The 16,229-nt window shown below is 37.6% G+C and overlaps 1 protein-coding gene across 8 annotated transcripts in view; it reads right to left on the bottom strand.

Annotated features, from left to right (window-relative positions):
- Positions 1–2,553: 2,553 nt before the first annotated feature.
- Positions 2,554–16,229, bottom strand: part of LOC141633346 (uncharacterized) — a 74,384-nt gene continuing 60,708 nt past the window's right edge. For 6 of the 8 annotated variants that reach the window (XM_074445839.1, XM_074445838.1, XM_074445834.1 and 3 more), the window contains 14 exons: positions 15,409–15,805; positions 15,223–15,309; positions 11,555–11,710; positions 11,279–11,463; positions 10,321–10,851; positions 9,137–9,314; positions 8,909–9,051; positions 8,691–8,817; positions 8,070–8,291; positions 6,135–6,485; positions 4,852–5,010; positions 4,454–4,744; positions 3,997–4,222; positions 2,554–2,938 (listed from right to left, as the gene is read on the bottom strand). In XM_074445839.1, coding sequence (XP_074301940.1) covers positions 4,073–4,222; positions 4,454–4,744; positions 4,852–5,010; positions 6,135–6,485; positions 8,070–8,291; positions 8,691–8,817; positions 8,909–9,051; positions 9,137–9,314; positions 10,321–10,851; positions 11,279–11,463; positions 11,555–11,710; positions 15,223–15,309; positions 15,409–15,805 — 2,977 coding nt within the window. In that variant the 3' untranslated portion in view covers positions 2,554–2,938; positions 3,997–4,072. Of the gene's footprint in view, positions 2,939–3,045; positions 3,578–3,996; positions 4,223–4,453; positions 4,745–4,851; positions 5,011–6,134; positions 6,486–8,069; positions 8,292–8,690; positions 8,818–8,908; positions 9,052–9,136; positions 9,315–10,320; positions 10,852–11,278; positions 11,464–11,554; positions 11,711–15,222; positions 15,310–15,408; positions 15,806–16,229 lie in introns of those variants that run through there. The other 2 variants (XM_074445833.1, XM_074445837.1) reach the window with 1 other exon arrangement.

The raw sequence follows: 16,229 nt of genomic DNA, 5'->3' as shown, positions 1-16,229 counted from the left end.
GACGATAGTAGTCGTTGTTAGTTAGAACTTTTTTTTTGGTTTGTATGGATGGCCATAAGGACGGATTTGTTTAGTTTGAACTTACTTGCAGGATTTTGGGGGTCGGTTGTCATTCCGACTCGTGTTTCAGTGACGTTTTATTTATATATACGGTGTTATGACAGGAATTTTCAAGATTTTGACCTATAGGTACTCGACAGAGTACCCCATACCTGGATCGAGTAGTCGCAGTGTGTGTAAATGAGGTATTCTGATCTCAGGGCTACTCGATCGAGTAGCCAAGACACTCGATCGAGTAGCTGACACTCGATCGAGTACCCTACATACTCGATCGAGTAGCACTGTTATAGGAACTTTTCGTAAAATTAAAATTGTTTAATGGTTATATAATTACATGTTTGGTGTTTAACATGGTTATTGATGATTGGTAACATATTTAAACCGTTAATTTCATATGTTGGAAGTCGTGCTTGGATTTTAGATGCGTATTTGTAACGAATAGTGAGGTAGTAAGTGTTTCTTATTGCATTCATTTTACATCCGTAATGTCTACTAGTTATATTTCACCGGAAGTGTGTCCTTCCATATATACAAATGCAAATGATATAAACATGCACTCTTGACGTTGGCTAGTTATTCGTATATGCTTGCATATGTTTTATGATTTAATGGTTGTCTAGCTAATGAGTAATGTCAATAATGAATGATATGGGCTAGATATATGTGTCAAAACGTAAGTAGTACATAACATGTGTAGTGATTTGGTGGTGAACTTCGAGGACGAAGTTCCTTTTAGAGGGGAAGAGTAATGTCGCAAAATAAAATGGCCGATATGGTAATTATTTTGTTGTTTGTTTATAAGGTTTTCTATCACTTTGGTTACATTTCTTGTATGAAGTTGTAATTGTTTGCTTTGGTTCGTTGAATAAGTTGATAGTGTGCTTTAAAAGACGGTCATAAAGAGAGAGTTACGATGTCGTGTGTTGGAATAGAATCGCGTTGTTGAGTAACATGGTGGTATAGTCATGTTGTGTGTTGATATGAGACATGTTTCGTGTGGATGGTTATTGCTAGTGATAGTGTAATCTTATAATGTGTGGGTAATCGTTGGTCGTGCCGGTTTGTGTTGTGAGGTTGATATTTCAAGTAGCGGCTTGTAAAGGTCGATCTATATGGAGCGTTAGACAGTTGATGATGATGACATGGGGGATGGTATTTCCGGGGAGTAGTGACCTATGCCGAAAGAGTAGTGAGGTTGTTTTGTCCCGTGTCTTGTGCTTTGAGTAAGTGAGTTGAACTTCGGGGACGGAGTTCTTTTAAGGGAGGAAGACTGTAATACCCGCCCTTTTAGAGACCTGTTGACCAGCGTTGACCGACCTCGAGGGTGGTAATGGTCCTTAGAAGTACGTGCTAAGTGATCTTATGTTGTGAGTTAGGGGTGGTACTCGATAGAGTAGAGGCTACTCGATCGAGTAGCTTTGATACTCGATCGAGTAGGTAGGCCACTCGATCGAGTATCGTGTATTCAGCGAGGGTTTATAATCGCGTTTTGTTATATCCGCAATCATTTCCGCCTCATTTCTTCAGATCCTTAGGTCGCCTCTTTCTCTTCCCTTCACCATATAACCTCCATGGAAGCCTTTGAAGGTCCTTGTGCATTAGGAGAGCATAGCTTGAGTCGGGTAGCGGTCCTTTGCCAGGTTTCTTCTTGAAGGTATGTCGTCATCATCATCCGTATCCTTATCTTTGCAGTTAGGGTTTGCTTGGTAGTGATAGATGGTTGTGTTATATATATAGGTGTTGCTTGGTTGTTGGATGTTGCGTGTGTGGACATGGAATGGTTGTAGTTGCTTAAAGGTAGGTTCGCCTACTCAGTTTCTGCGGATGGTCTAGTGTGTCGATTGTTGTGTTGTGGTTGTTGTGTTGCAGTGTGTTTGCGTGGCAGCGTACATGCGGTAGTCGGTTGGTGTATTCAGTTTGTTGGTTGTTGTTGTATTGCAGCTGTCTGTGATTGTTTGTCTCTGGTTCTCGAGGCGCGCCCTCGGCTGAGTGAAGTCACTTGCGGGAGTGGCTTCACGCCCTAGTTTCGCCCTCCGTGGAACCCGCCACGGGAGGGGATGTGCACATTAAAGCTCGGCTCGTGCGAGTTCGGGGCTTGCCTTGAGAGCTTAACGACTGAAGCAGAGCAAAGTGCGAGTTCGGCCTAGGCTCGGGCTTGGCTTGAGAGCTTAACGACTCAAGCCGAGCAAACGTTGGCTCGACTCGAGAAGTTCACGAGCGGCACGAACTTTTGTGATTAGATAAGATATTGCTCATAGTTTATAAAATATTTTATCATAATTATATCTATGTATCACATACTCCCTCCAATCAGCCTGTGGTTCCCGCGGGTTTTATTCCCTCTTTCTTTATTTAAAAACCTTTGTGTGACCCAATTCAATTTCATGTGGGGTAGGGTGTTTTGTGTGGTCAAATTTATTTCCTTAATTTTTGTGCAAAAAGAGAGGGGAACTATAGACTGAATAGAAGGAAGTATATAAAATGTCTCACTGATTTGCCAAATATGTTTACATATAACCTTCGAGTCTTGTTATTGAAAATATCGGAAGAAAAATAAAATAAAAAAGTTAAAACATTTATACATAGGCTCAAATCTGGAGCTCGCGTTAAAGCTAGCAAGCTTGATAACGAACATATTTTTTTCAAGCTCAAGATGGGCTCGAGCTCGAGTTTTAGTTCTTGACCACAAGCCGAGCAAGGCCAAGCTCTGGCTTGGCTCAACTCCTTAACCCACTACTTGGGACCTTTGAAAGAACACAAATTCCAAAGTTTTCTGCATTAGCTGCTGGTTGTACGAGTGACGACCCTCTTCCATATAATTAATCCAAGCTCACCCTTTTGGAGAATTTCCAACATGACCTACCTACTTTAAGCTCTCCTAAAAAGTAGTGCAAAAGCAAATGTAAACAATCAAATGTAACAAAATCTTCTACAAAAAAAAAAAAAAAAAAAAAAAAAAAAAAAAAAAAGGCATACTAAGCATCATTTTTCAATTATTTATCCTATAATAACATTGAGGTGCACCTGATTCACATTAACTTGCTTAAAACTTAATTTAAACCTTAATGTAGCTGTATGGCGCCATACCTCCCCCACAATCAAACATCAACGGTGGAGGTGGGGGTGCTGGTGGTTTAAGCGAGGTACTTAAAGGACAACTTGCTCTCATTCGTTGCAATAAAAATATTGTTTCCAAAATTATTGTGTCCAAAAGATATAGGAAGAACAAACAAATGGGTGGGGGTAATTACTCAAGCGTTCTTATAAATTTGTACTTGCATGTATGTACTGCAGTTGAGTGAAGATGGCTGGTGCATAGAAGCCAGTCTCGAGATATACATTTGACTTGGCTACGCAAAAGTTCAAAAATACATACACGGGCATTATGCTATCCATAAACACCTATAAAAACATAATGCGGCTTATGTATGAGGGAAGGCCAAGTAATTCAACCACATGATGTTTAGGCGGCATGACCTTCGTATAGTACTAGCCACTAGGTATAATTTCTACACACCTGCTTGAGAAAAACAGAATAAATAAAATTAAGAAAAAACTTTCATGCAACCTAGAAACATGACCTAACACGATAGATTTGACCTAAAAATAAGATTGATTTCACAATAAACTTTTATCAGTTGATCTGTTTATAGCAGAAACATGGAATACTCCATTATAAGTTAGAAATAATCCAACGTACAACCCAATGCGATCAAACCCAAAACCAACGTGGCTAATCTGATTTTGAGGGAGAACATGTCAATGTTTGTGTTGCAACTTAAAAACGTAAATATTCCAACTAAGTATTTGCATTTTTGTAAAGAAGACAATAGGTGTATATAATTGATTCCATAGGTCTACTGGGTAAAAGGTGGTATAATTAAGAATATGCAAAATGAAAGTTTGCAAGTATCAAGAATGAAGCTGATTTGTTACCTTTTTTTTTTATCATGTGCATCAACAGGAAAATCCGACCTGCTTTACAAAAGTGGCAGTTGGTCCTTGCTGGTAATCAGCTAGGGCTACTGCCAAACAACGACCTTGTAGCAAGTGATCCTGGAACTTGTGCTGTAGACCAAACACTAACCCCTTCTTTGGACATTGAATCAATGCTTGCCAATGCGGGGGAATAAGGTCTTGTTACTTTCCTTTTCAGAAGTCCCTATTGAACATTTAAAAGCAACAAAGCATTTTTTAATACAAAATGAAGCCACTCCACTATTTTTTGGTAACGAACCACAGCACTAGGCGGCCGCATAAACTCAAAGGAATATCATTTTTCAAGTTTTCATGGTGCGAACATAACAAAAAGATGGCACAGGCATTTAACTGAGCAATATCGCAATGAAGTTGACTAAACAAAGTACCATGGAAACATGGAAGGTGACATCACCTTTGACTGAGTAGGTCCGTAGGTGCCCATAGCTTGCTCAATAGCAGAGTAAATATGAAAGGCTTGGGTAGATTCACGGTTACATTTTACCACACGATATTGGTCCTTGGGATCTACTGACTTTGTCCTTAGATAAAGAATGATACGTGAAGGTGGTGATTTTGGCTGGTCTTTTTTTCCTTGAATCAGCTCCATAGTTGCCATGTTATCCCATAACACATCCCACATGATTGAACACGGATCTTTGGCTGCGCTGAACTTCTTATGCTGAGATATAATACTCAATGGTTGCTGGACAGTTGAAAATAGTGTGCAGTATCAATAACTGAACTCCCAGGGTATTATCATTTATCAGTCATATCCAAAATTACGAGTATGCATTGTGTATGTAAACTTACTTGCAGAAGTACAGCTCTACGATGGGTTACAATAAGAAATCTTCCTTTGGGAAGCACAAAATGATCTTCATAGGCATCTGTCAGCGCAAATTTCCCACGTACTTTAAACAAATCAACTTGGCCAAGAAAAGAGCCCGATTCTGCAAGTTGCAGCATGACCTTCATAATGAACAAAGAAGACTGGTAAATGCCACTGATTGAGAACTCGATTACAAGAAAGGGTGAAAAAAATAAAAATAATTAAGAAGCTTAGCATCTCTGGTATCTTTTGTTCATTTACAAGTATGTGTCTACAAGGATTAAAGTTTCAAGTTCCAGCTATAAAGATAAGACAACCCCAACAGCTAAAACCTAATAGGATAGGCCATCCTTGGTTAGGACCTTCCTAAAGCACAGGGACCACGCACGGTTCTTGGAGTGCGAAGTATCCAATATTTTTAATATATAAAAAAGTTCTTAGGAGAAATGACTCTGATCACAAGGCTCTTTTCTTGGCATGTCTAGCATATAGCTCTCCAATCATCAAGATCATGAAGTGTATTTGAACCTTCCCTTTTATAAAAAAAAAAAGGCTGGACTCAGCCATAAATGTATTCACATCAAAATTTCCATAAAAAAGGGAGTAAACCAAACTAATAGCATTGAAATTGAGTCAAAATGAAAGTTCTACTGGATCTTATCAGAAAAATTGCATGAATTATTCAGACCTTTTAACGCTAAAAGTGTTGCAGATTAAAAAAAAAAAAATTGTACTCGTTCTATGCAGGATGCAGAGGGAAAAAAATATATTATGTTTACGTTAAACTACATCAATCAAAAATGCAACTTTCCTATGCTACATCAGACACCTAAAGTCAAAACCACTACGAGATATCTGAGGGGCAAGAATAGCCTGAACTGAGGGGCAAGAATAGCCTCTTAGGCAAATTAGTAAGGGCAAAATGTTATTTGAGTTAATTATGGTCTGCCATAAGCGTAAAAAATCCAGTGAATTGGTTAAGAAATCATTCCAGATCCAAATAGGAGGGAGTAGTTTGCAAATCCAGTAGATTTAACAGCTAATTGAAAACTACCTAGCTAGTGCGTGTTAAGAATACTAAAGAATAACTGTGCCTTTTCCCTCACCAACTGATAGAGAAAGAAACCTACCAAATCAAATTCCCTCTACCCATCCAGCCAAACTATCTGCCATCTTTGGCACATGACAAGCAGGGAACAAGACAAAATACTCATCTAAACCTTCCAAATTCATACCAGAAAAGAATACATTCATTTATTTATACCTGCCCTTGTGCTTTATATTCATCATAAGGTCGAAGCAGGTTATCACCACTTATTACCCGTGGCAATCTTCTCCGTAGAAGTTGTTCTTCAGATGTAAGAGCAGCTTGAATCTTCATTCTCATGGCGTTGGCACCCTCAGTAGTTTTTGACAATAAATCCAGTACACCACTAACTGGTTGCGCGGCTGCACCTATTATTCCCTTCCCAACACCTTGAACGAAGCCCTCAACACCAGATGTCTTTGCACCCTCTAGAGGCTTTGTCAAGATCCCTGTAACACCTCGAAATAATCCCTTTGCTAGAGCTCCACCACCCTCCCTGATAACGTCCCCGAAATCCTCCACTTTTTCCTGTTATCAGGAAAAAAAATTTAATAGGCAGTCTCCTGGATATAATGGCTGCTTATGAAATTGAGTGCAGAAAGTTACGTAAAAACGTAGTTAAGTAACACGCTTGTCCGTGGGCCAAAAATTTAATGTGAGCCCAGCCCATGTCCGACCCAAGCCCGCATTTGATCACCTCTAAGATATAGTAAGTAGATGAGGAAACTAGTACATGATGCAACTCATCCCAAAATGATTCGGGGGAAGGCTGACATGAATCATCATTGAAAATCACCAAACAGATAAAATAAGCAAAAGAGAAAGTTGCTCTTATACATAAGTGATCATTCCTAATTCTCTGCCTCTGAACCTACTAAAACTTCAGTTTAAAATGGTAAATTGATACTTATAAGTATTCTTTTTTACAAATTACTACCTAATAATAAAAATTTCAAATCACTACTCCATCTAAGGAAATTTCAGAGTGTTCTTCCCACATCAAAAGTTTCCAGATTTGACATATTTTTAAAGGCAAATTTACAAGATTGTCCTGATTATCTTTACATATTAACAAAATTGCCACTCATATTATTACACTTAATTAATTATTAACCCCATCCCCCAAAAGCATTTTATGAATTTTATATTAATTTCGTTTAAGAAACGTGTAAAAAACAAACTGGAAGAAGATGAAGAAATGGAGGGAGTACCTACTAGGCTACTATAATCACTTTTTTTTTTTTTTACAAATTGTTACCATTAATGGGAGCCCTGAGCTGAGTTTTAAACAGTTTCTGACAAAACTATAAAATTATTAAAATTCATTAGTTGTAGCAATATGTGAAAAAATGGATCATATAGGGTAGGAAGTTTTTAGCGAAAAAAAAATAATAATTAAGTAATTATTAGCCAAAATGATTAGGTAATTATTTTTAAGAAATTGTACTTAAAAGGCAGTAAGTAACAATTTAGCCCTTTAAAAATTCCAACTTTCTCCTAATCTTACACCTGCTCAGCGTATATCCTCGGACTTCCTAGATCTGCCTTTAGAGGGCCAACTTCCTTTTAGTCCTTTCTTTCATCTCATCAATCGACATAACATCCATAAAAATCAAGTACCATGAGATATTATCTTGAATTGACCTTTTCAATTTGTCCATGAATATGGCAAAGAGAAAAGGACTAAGAGAAAAGCCATGATGCATCCCAAGTCCCAACTCTGACGGGTATTCTTCTTGTCTTTCTGACGCTAGGGCTTACACTCATACTAGTTCATATATGGACATGAATCAACTCGACAGAGAAGTATAAAAAAAATGTATAGTGCCATCAGGACCGGAGAATATCCTATCAATCACAGTTTTAACACCCGGAAACAGCTGGTTCCCAATAATTTGTGTAATCAAAATTGCTGCAAACAAGTGATTGACCGACTGCTACTTCACGTATAAGTAAAGTGCAAACAATTTACTGAACCATTTTGTTATTTTCTAGTAAAAAATTTTTTTTTTTTATTACGCCATATTCTGAGCTAATTAATAGTTAGCCAACATTCAAATGATGTTGTTAGACATGGTAAATTTCAAAGGGACCAAGTATTGGCAAAAATACCTGTCTTTGTCGACCTTGGATAAATTTCTTGTCCATTGATAAAGCTGCTACGCCTTTACTCATGTGTCCTAGTGCACTGCTAGCATTTCCAAGTATATCAACACCAGAAAGCAGCTGAAGAGGTTGGCTTAACAGGTCCTTCTGAACATTTGAGGTAGCATTATTGATGATCGCAGTCTGACGCATACATACATTCTCCACAAATCTTTGGTGTATCTTCACCTGGTTGAATTGGATGACTAACTTTTTTCAGAGATCAAATCTAAGTAAAGAAAGAACTAAAACAGACAAGATTACCTTAATGGAATTTATAATGTAACAGAAAAACTATTTGTGTTTCGCTTTTGATTAGAAAGCAATTAGATTTTCTTTTCAGCTGATGCGTAAATGCGGTTTAAGACTTCACACTTTTGTCCCCATTGGCGTGCTAGAAAGAATACTCACTCAATCAGTGATAGAATAGGGGTCAAGAGGAGCTGGCTAGAGAGACGATGGAATCTACCAAGCACTATAGGTATAAAATAATTTACCAGAGGGGAAATATATTAAAAGAGGTATAATACAATGGAAAGGCAACTGCTAAATGCTAAATCAACAGGCTAAAATAAAAATCATGCTTACAGGCATATTTTCCATGTTCCCAAGTGCAGTCATCAATGATGCCCAAAAGCCGAGCACACCCTTTGGTCGTTGCGTAGGTGACATAACCATTGACACTTTGAGCCGTACTTCCGAAATGTCAAGAACCCTATCATATTATATACCACACATTCATACTGCAGAATCACAATTAATGAAATATACAGTTGAATGTTACAGTTCAGTTAAACTTCTCATACCCAATTTGGATAATAGGATCAATGGAAACGGCATTTGTTTCAGTAGTATGTAACCTATTAAGGTTGACCTGCTGGATCATCTCATGAAGACGCCATATGATCGGCTCGTGAATATTTATCAGAAAGGCCGAATTTTCAGGACCCTGTGTGAGTAAGTTATGAAATAATGCTGGCAACAGTCATATATGGGATATAACCAATAGAAATGATGAGAACATAGAAGTTTACATGGAGTCCTATGTAAGGGTAGACACACAAATCCAGCGACCCATTACTTTGTGATGTCACAGAAAACTTTAAGATATTGTCTATCTCCTCTCTGAGTCTCTGCGGCCTAAATAGAACTGGCATTGGAGTTAATGGAAGTTGATTGTCCACTTGAATTCCGCGCATTTTTAATTTGAATCTGCATCAAGAAGGGAAAACTAAAGCTTAAAAAATGATCAAGGCTCATTCACAAAAAAAAAAAAGTTATTTAATAATTAAGAGAAGCACGGTTTTGCATAACAAAGCTTTAAAACAAGGCTTAAAACTGATAGCTGTTAAGCTTGCAATATGAACATAGATCTGTTATCGAAATATTTTACAGATAATAAAGAATGATATAAGCAGATATCTTGCAACATAACGATCTTCTACCTTGGAACATGGAACCGCGGAAGTGTTAAGCTTGCAATATGAACATAGATCTGTTATCGAAATATTTTACAGATAATGAAGAATGATATAAGCAGATATCTTGCAACATAACGATCTTCTACCTTGGAACATGGAACCGCGGAAGTGCCAATATGCACATAAGGCCAGTGAACAGGGAAAACACCCTAGGCCCTGGCTAGTATTATTTATTAAGGCGTTGTTTGGATTGAAGGATTTGGAAGGAAAGGGAGGGGAGGGAATTGGAGGGAGGCAATTTCCATTGTTTGGATAGCAAAATGGAGATGAAGGAATTTGGAGAGAAGGGAAAATGGATCCCTCCTTCAAGGCAAAATGTTTTCTCTCCAACAAAGGAAAGATTTGGAGGGAAAACTCTCACCCACCATTCCACCTCCCCTTCCCTTCCCTTCCCTCCCCTCCCTTTCCCTTTCCCTTTCCTCCTTCCCCCTCCCCTCCTTTTCCCTCATTTTTTGGTAAACAAACAAGGCCTAAGGTTTGTTTATAGTATTTGCAGGTGGTAAGGGAGGTATTTCCATTTAAAGTGGATCCAAGAATTCATTCCACAACCCATAATGCCATAAGAAACTACAGACAAATATAACTCCGAGAGTGCAAACCACATACCATATTGAGAACAAGGGAAACTGAGATACCTTTAAAGAGACACGCAAGGAAGAGGACAAGACTAATATTTCTTATTCATCTACATACATGAATTGAATAGTAAGTAACGTAAAAAGGCCACTATGACCAACCTACTAGTCCCGGAGCCCAAGCCTGAGGAATGTGAAACAAGAAGATTCTGAACCGACAAATAAAGCATCTCTTCTGGTGTGTGATCAATAATGGACAGACCAAGCTCAGACAGCTCAACAACAGCATGAAACTCAGTATTTAAGGTAGATTGATGCTCAGGATCGCTTCTGGAAAGGAGTGACACCGACATCGGAACTCTTTGGTGCGACGCAGATAAAGACTCATCTTGAGGCATCCAATCACTAATTTTAACTATGTTCATCTTCTCTTCTTTAACAATTGCCACACATATAGCTCTTGTTGGTCCACTTCCAACATTCATTGGCTGATGATCAAATACCTCATCGATATTGTATTTTACTGCTCTCTGCGGGTCAGATCCATCCACAACTAGCTCCAATAAACGGCGCCTCCCAACATCTTCCCATAAATAAGAACTGGCTGCATTAGGAGGGAGACACCTCCAGGAATCAGTTGGCCCATCGACTTGGCGGAAGTGAATGGGCAAAAATATAGAACGATTTTCAATCCTGAGAAAAAAAAAATTCAGGACGTAGATGTTGCCATTAGATTTAGAAATATAATATTGTACATAAAAACACAGAGATTTTTAAGACAATATGAAACTAAAACTCAAGTATCACATCGTTCCTTGTCTATTTCCACTACCATTTCAAATAACTTAATCAACATGAAAACAGAAAAATAAAGACGATATTACATTGACCGTGAATTGTAAATTACAGAAGAGAATCTATATCACATACATAACGCTGGGACTTCAACTACTATTAAAGATGTCCCAGCATACCAGACCACTTTTCAATCTATTATGAGCTTACTTGACCATCAAAACTGAATTAGTTATCCACATGCAGTAATTCAAAACATTTGGTTCACGAATGAAAGCATGGACTAAATTCAAGAATGGTAAGCTTGCGTAGAGCTATAGCAGACCTGTATGGACTTGACAATGTATTTGGTCGAATAATAACTTCGTAACGTGAACTTTTTGTCCCACTTCTCACTGCCACCCTGATGTTCATGTCACTACCATCTGCATCACTCTCCAGGACGAAGGACATCACTCCTTCAGACCCAACACTAAACGGACTGCTCCACTTATATCCATCCACTCGTAACTGAAGCAGCAGTTATTGAAATCAGCTGTAGATATAGAATCATCCATTTGTAAATTTAACTTCTTGAATGTGTGAGAAACACTAGCAGTACCTTCAAGAATTCATCCTTGGAAGAAGAATGCCACCGAATAGGCTTTGGAGGATCTGTAGGGTGAATGTACTCCATAGACATAGTTCCACACTGCTGGATGTATACACTGAACCCAACTCTATTGATGTACAAGGTATGTGGCTGAAAATGAACCACCTGAAAGTTTGACACACCACATCATTTGCAACAGAATATTCAAAAATGAAGGATTAGGAACAAATTACCAACCAGAAAACATTAGCATAGTAAATCAACGTAATTGCTCTTTCATGCATGGTTTTTACTCGATCATGTACACTTTTTCATAATTATTCCATACCCTACCCTTTCTCTTGAAAAATAAATTATCTTTTCTCAACCCTCTAAACCTAATCAAATTCTTGAACTATGGATTTTAATAATTATCATATCAAACAAGATTGTATGGATGAACTTACATGCATTTCTGTTTTTTATTGAATTAATTAGGGTTTTGATATATTTTTTCCCAATCAAGGCCAGAAATTTACAGTATCTGATTCATTAATAACCTCTCTGAATGGACGAACTTTACCCCATTCTCCAGCCAATTAAAACCTTGTCTAATCATCATTGTATTTGCCATCCGTTTAATTCCTTCATCCAAAATCACCTTTTCAATCTATTCTAATATGCACGAATGCACGATAACTAAACTACTTAAATCAGCAATGGAGGAATTATTAGCACAAGTAGTAAGGCTTGACAATACAACTCCAATCGCGCACACTATCTTGTTAACAGCCAACCCAACACCCAGATCTACTATTGTCAATCTTGAACGTGGAGGGCAGCGTGATGGGTGACACCGTGGCAGCGGTAGGAGTGGGGGAGACGGTGGGGAGGGTGGTTTGTCAATTATATTTTATTTTTATGTTTTTTAGTATTGAAACGGTAAAAGGAGGCAATGAGATGTAGAGGAAGAAGACATGAAAAAATGAGAGGGGTAAAATTGGAAATCTCGTACATAATTGAGTAAAAAGAGTACATGAAAGACCAATGGCCTAAATCAAATACCCAGGTGTAGACATTCTATATACAAATGCAGCTGTGAAAATACGTGACACGGCAACTTGAGCGTTCAGCAAGCTAATGTGTTGACTTCGGGCATGTTTGACGCATTATCGTATACAAACACATATGACAAATTGACAAGTACAAACATGATGAAAACGTCGCATGTACATGAATGAAACTGCTAATTACAGCACTCAAACTAAGCAAATTGCCAATTCACCCCAACAAACCATCATATATCTTTCCGCTCCCCAATGTATTTGATTCGAGATATATTCAACGCAAATATGTCAAATTTTTCTCTTTCAAAGAACAAGTGTGCTCAATGATGTCTGCCATGGGCTTTCAATAATGAGTTGTTATTGTTCTAGATTTCTCCAAGATTGTAGCTTGGTTTTATAACATTTTTTGCACGCGTTAAGAACTTCCAAGTTCGCTATTTGATATTTTGTAGTATAGTTGTCGGTTTCTGGAGCTTGATTGTTTGATTAAAAGGCAAATTTTCGAGCAAGGGTCTCACATTTCTAAGTTATATGCACAAATATTGAAGTTCAATTTAGCGTGTCGGAACTTGTATTATTGTTAAAAAAACAAAAATATTGTTACAGTTACTCTCTTTGATTTATTTATGACATGCAAGTAGACCTGTCAAAACTTGACCCGACCCGAAAACCTAACCCGACCCGACCGACCCGTTTTTTAGGGTTACAGACCCGGTTTTTTCGACCCGCGACCCGTTTGACCCGAACCCGAAATGACCCGTTATTTTAGGGTCGAGACCCGACCCGAATGGGTCGACCCGTTTGGTCAAAGGTAAATCAAGAATTTTATTAAAATATTAATATTTATATATTATATTTGAAAAAATAGTTAAAAAAATATTTTTTTATCACTTAAAATTACAAAAACAACTAAAAAGTTAATTTTATATAACTTTTATAATATTTAATAATAAAATAATTATTAAAAAAACTTTATTTTAATAATTATGTCAATATAATTAATGTAAACGTTGAATATGATTAAAATATTAATTTTAAATATGATTTACATTTTTAAAAAATATTTTTTTAATTAAAAAAATCATTTAAAAAAGACGTTAGAAATTATTGCTTGACCCGTATTCTGACCCTAACCCGACCCGTGACCCGAATAACCCGACCCGTATGACCCGACCCGCCCGACCCGTTTGACAGGTCTACATGCAAGCATGATGAAGTTGTTCTGCCTCTGGGATTTTGTGTATATTATCGATGTACCAAGCTTTTAATTTCAGTTATCTGGTACAACCAAAGAAAATCTCTTGAAATGTCTTGCCACATGATCCTAGGACATTCCAAGAGCAGCTTAACTTTAAAAAGTATTGAGTGTATGATAAAGTATATGATAAAGTATATACATGTGTCAAGCACATCACTTTTAAATCTTCAAAGAAGTGGGATTTTCACAAGCATATGCGACAGCGGGATTTCAGGACCTAAATCTAATGCAAAGCAATACGCCACAGAATTATTCTGGACAGCTAATGATTTCAAAGAAAATAGAAACTTTTAGCTAATTTTGTGATAGCAATGCTCAATTAGATGCATTACAATGGGACGATAACTTGAAATATACAATTACTTGATCAGCTTTAATGACAGGAACATATTCGAGGTGGTAAAAGCGAGTTTTTTGCTGAAACTTGCGTTACTTTAAGCGACTTGATAGATTCTAAAGTTTTAGTCTATTGTAATTTTTTAGTGGCTTTATAATATAACTTGATATTATATATAGGTTCATGCTGAAGGTAGCAATATGGCTCTCTTGTCCAGTAGCTGCTTCCTGGCTTTTTTTTTTTTTGGCAAAATGTTTTTTCTTTTCCTGGCTGTTTTGCACAGTTAATTAAAGCTCCTGTCCCAATCTAATGCATAGAACTATACAAGTAAACCTGGCAAGGGCCGGGTCAATTTCGGGTTTACAAGAGTTGAGTTCAGGTCGGGCCGGGCCAGGCCATTTCGGATTCGAGTCAACTATTATTAAGTTATTTATGAATTAATAATAATCAGTATACAACAATACACATTGGGGTCGGGTTATATTGGTTCGGGTCAAACTCGGGTCTTGAGTTCGGGTGTCTGGTCGGGTACGAGTCCGGTCAATCAGTATACAACACATGATCTTAACATATTTTTGTTAAAAAAGTAAAAATTAAATGTCAATGACTTTAAAAATGAGAGAAAAAAAAGGAAGAGATTATTTGGTAGCTAATTATTATGATTTTGAATTCTAGAAGCTGATTTAAATCATTGATGCACTGAATTCACATATGGATTGGGGTATAATTGTTGCATAGTTTTATTAAAGCCTTCTTTATTAACGCACTAAATTGATTCTATAGTATTTTATAGCTTGTTTCAAGAACAAATCTGATGTCAGAATAATCCAGGACTGCATTTCCGATGATCAAAGTACTATCCGTTTACTAAATCAACTTTTGTTAAGAGCCGCTGTTGCTTTTAAAAACACATTTTATGATGATTCAACAGTTTTAGCAAAGGGGGCCCAGATATTATATATATAAACATGCAATAATCAAAGTAGAGGCAGGAGGAATCCAGTTGCAGTAATGGACTATTAGAGCAGAATCTCACCTTCGTTCTATCAGAAGTCATGTTGAGCTGCGCTGACAGTTTGTAGTAAGATCCATCTGAGCCGATGGCTTTAACATCGACTCGTCCCTGGAAATCAATTCATGTCAGGGTCATAAGACTGTGTGATGCTCTAACAAAAACCAGAAAACATAATTAGACATTAAAAAAGGACCCCATCTTTGCTACCTTTTTCTCAAGCTCAAGAAGTGAAATACCAGGACTGTAATTATCAGAATCACGTACAGCGACGGCAATTCCCACCTTTGGGGAAAGGAATGTATCATTACGAGAGGTGAAAAGAAGAACTCCACCACGTCCAACATAATCCTGTGGCGAAAGCATGCTAGGTATTGGACTTGTATCCTGGATCACGTCTAAAATCTGAACATTTTTCCTTGGAACAGATTGTTTTCCCGATTTTAGAATGCTATTGTCCCCACTTTCTAGGGGCTCAATTTCAACAACTCGATAAGCAAGAGGCAGAGAAAACTCATTGACAATCCAGTAAGGGACAAAAAATCTGATGATTTTTGGTGTAGTAATTGTCGCTCCCATATCCCGCTCTAAGCTTACTCGCAACTTCCTGTGGTTCAAAAATAAAAGAAAAAAAATTAATTATATGCATCAAAAGAGCAGATGTTTGCATTTCCAATGAAGCCAAAGACTCATTATGGTTTTGGACTACGATTAAATAAAAGCAAAGTGGCTCAGTTAAGTGGTTGGTTCTTTCTATTGTGAAGTACCAGTCCTTCAATGCAGTTCTCGACGCAATATCTTGGGTCATTAGGAAATAACCTCTTTGTGTTGCTAACACAAGGGCAACATTGCATATATCCCCCACCCCACACTTCGCAATTTACGAGAGCCACCCCAAACTCCGCAATTTGCAGAAGTCACCCCACACTCCGCAATCTGCGGGAGCCATTGAGGCACTGGAGTAAAATATTGTTGTTGCATCAATACAGCAGACTTGTTAAAACCAACTTGAAAAGAAGCATAGCAAAGCC

Source organism: Silene latifolia, chromosome Y (genome assembly GCF_048544455.1).
Source record: "Silene latifolia isolate original U9 population chromosome Y, ASM4854445v1, whole genome shotgun sequence".
Lineage (NCBI taxonomy): Eukaryota > Viridiplantae > Streptophyta > Magnoliopsida > Caryophyllales > Caryophyllaceae > Silene > Silene latifolia.
The sequence above is the reverse complement of the archived record's forward strand: the minus strand, read 5'-3'. Positions and strand labels throughout refer to the sequence as shown.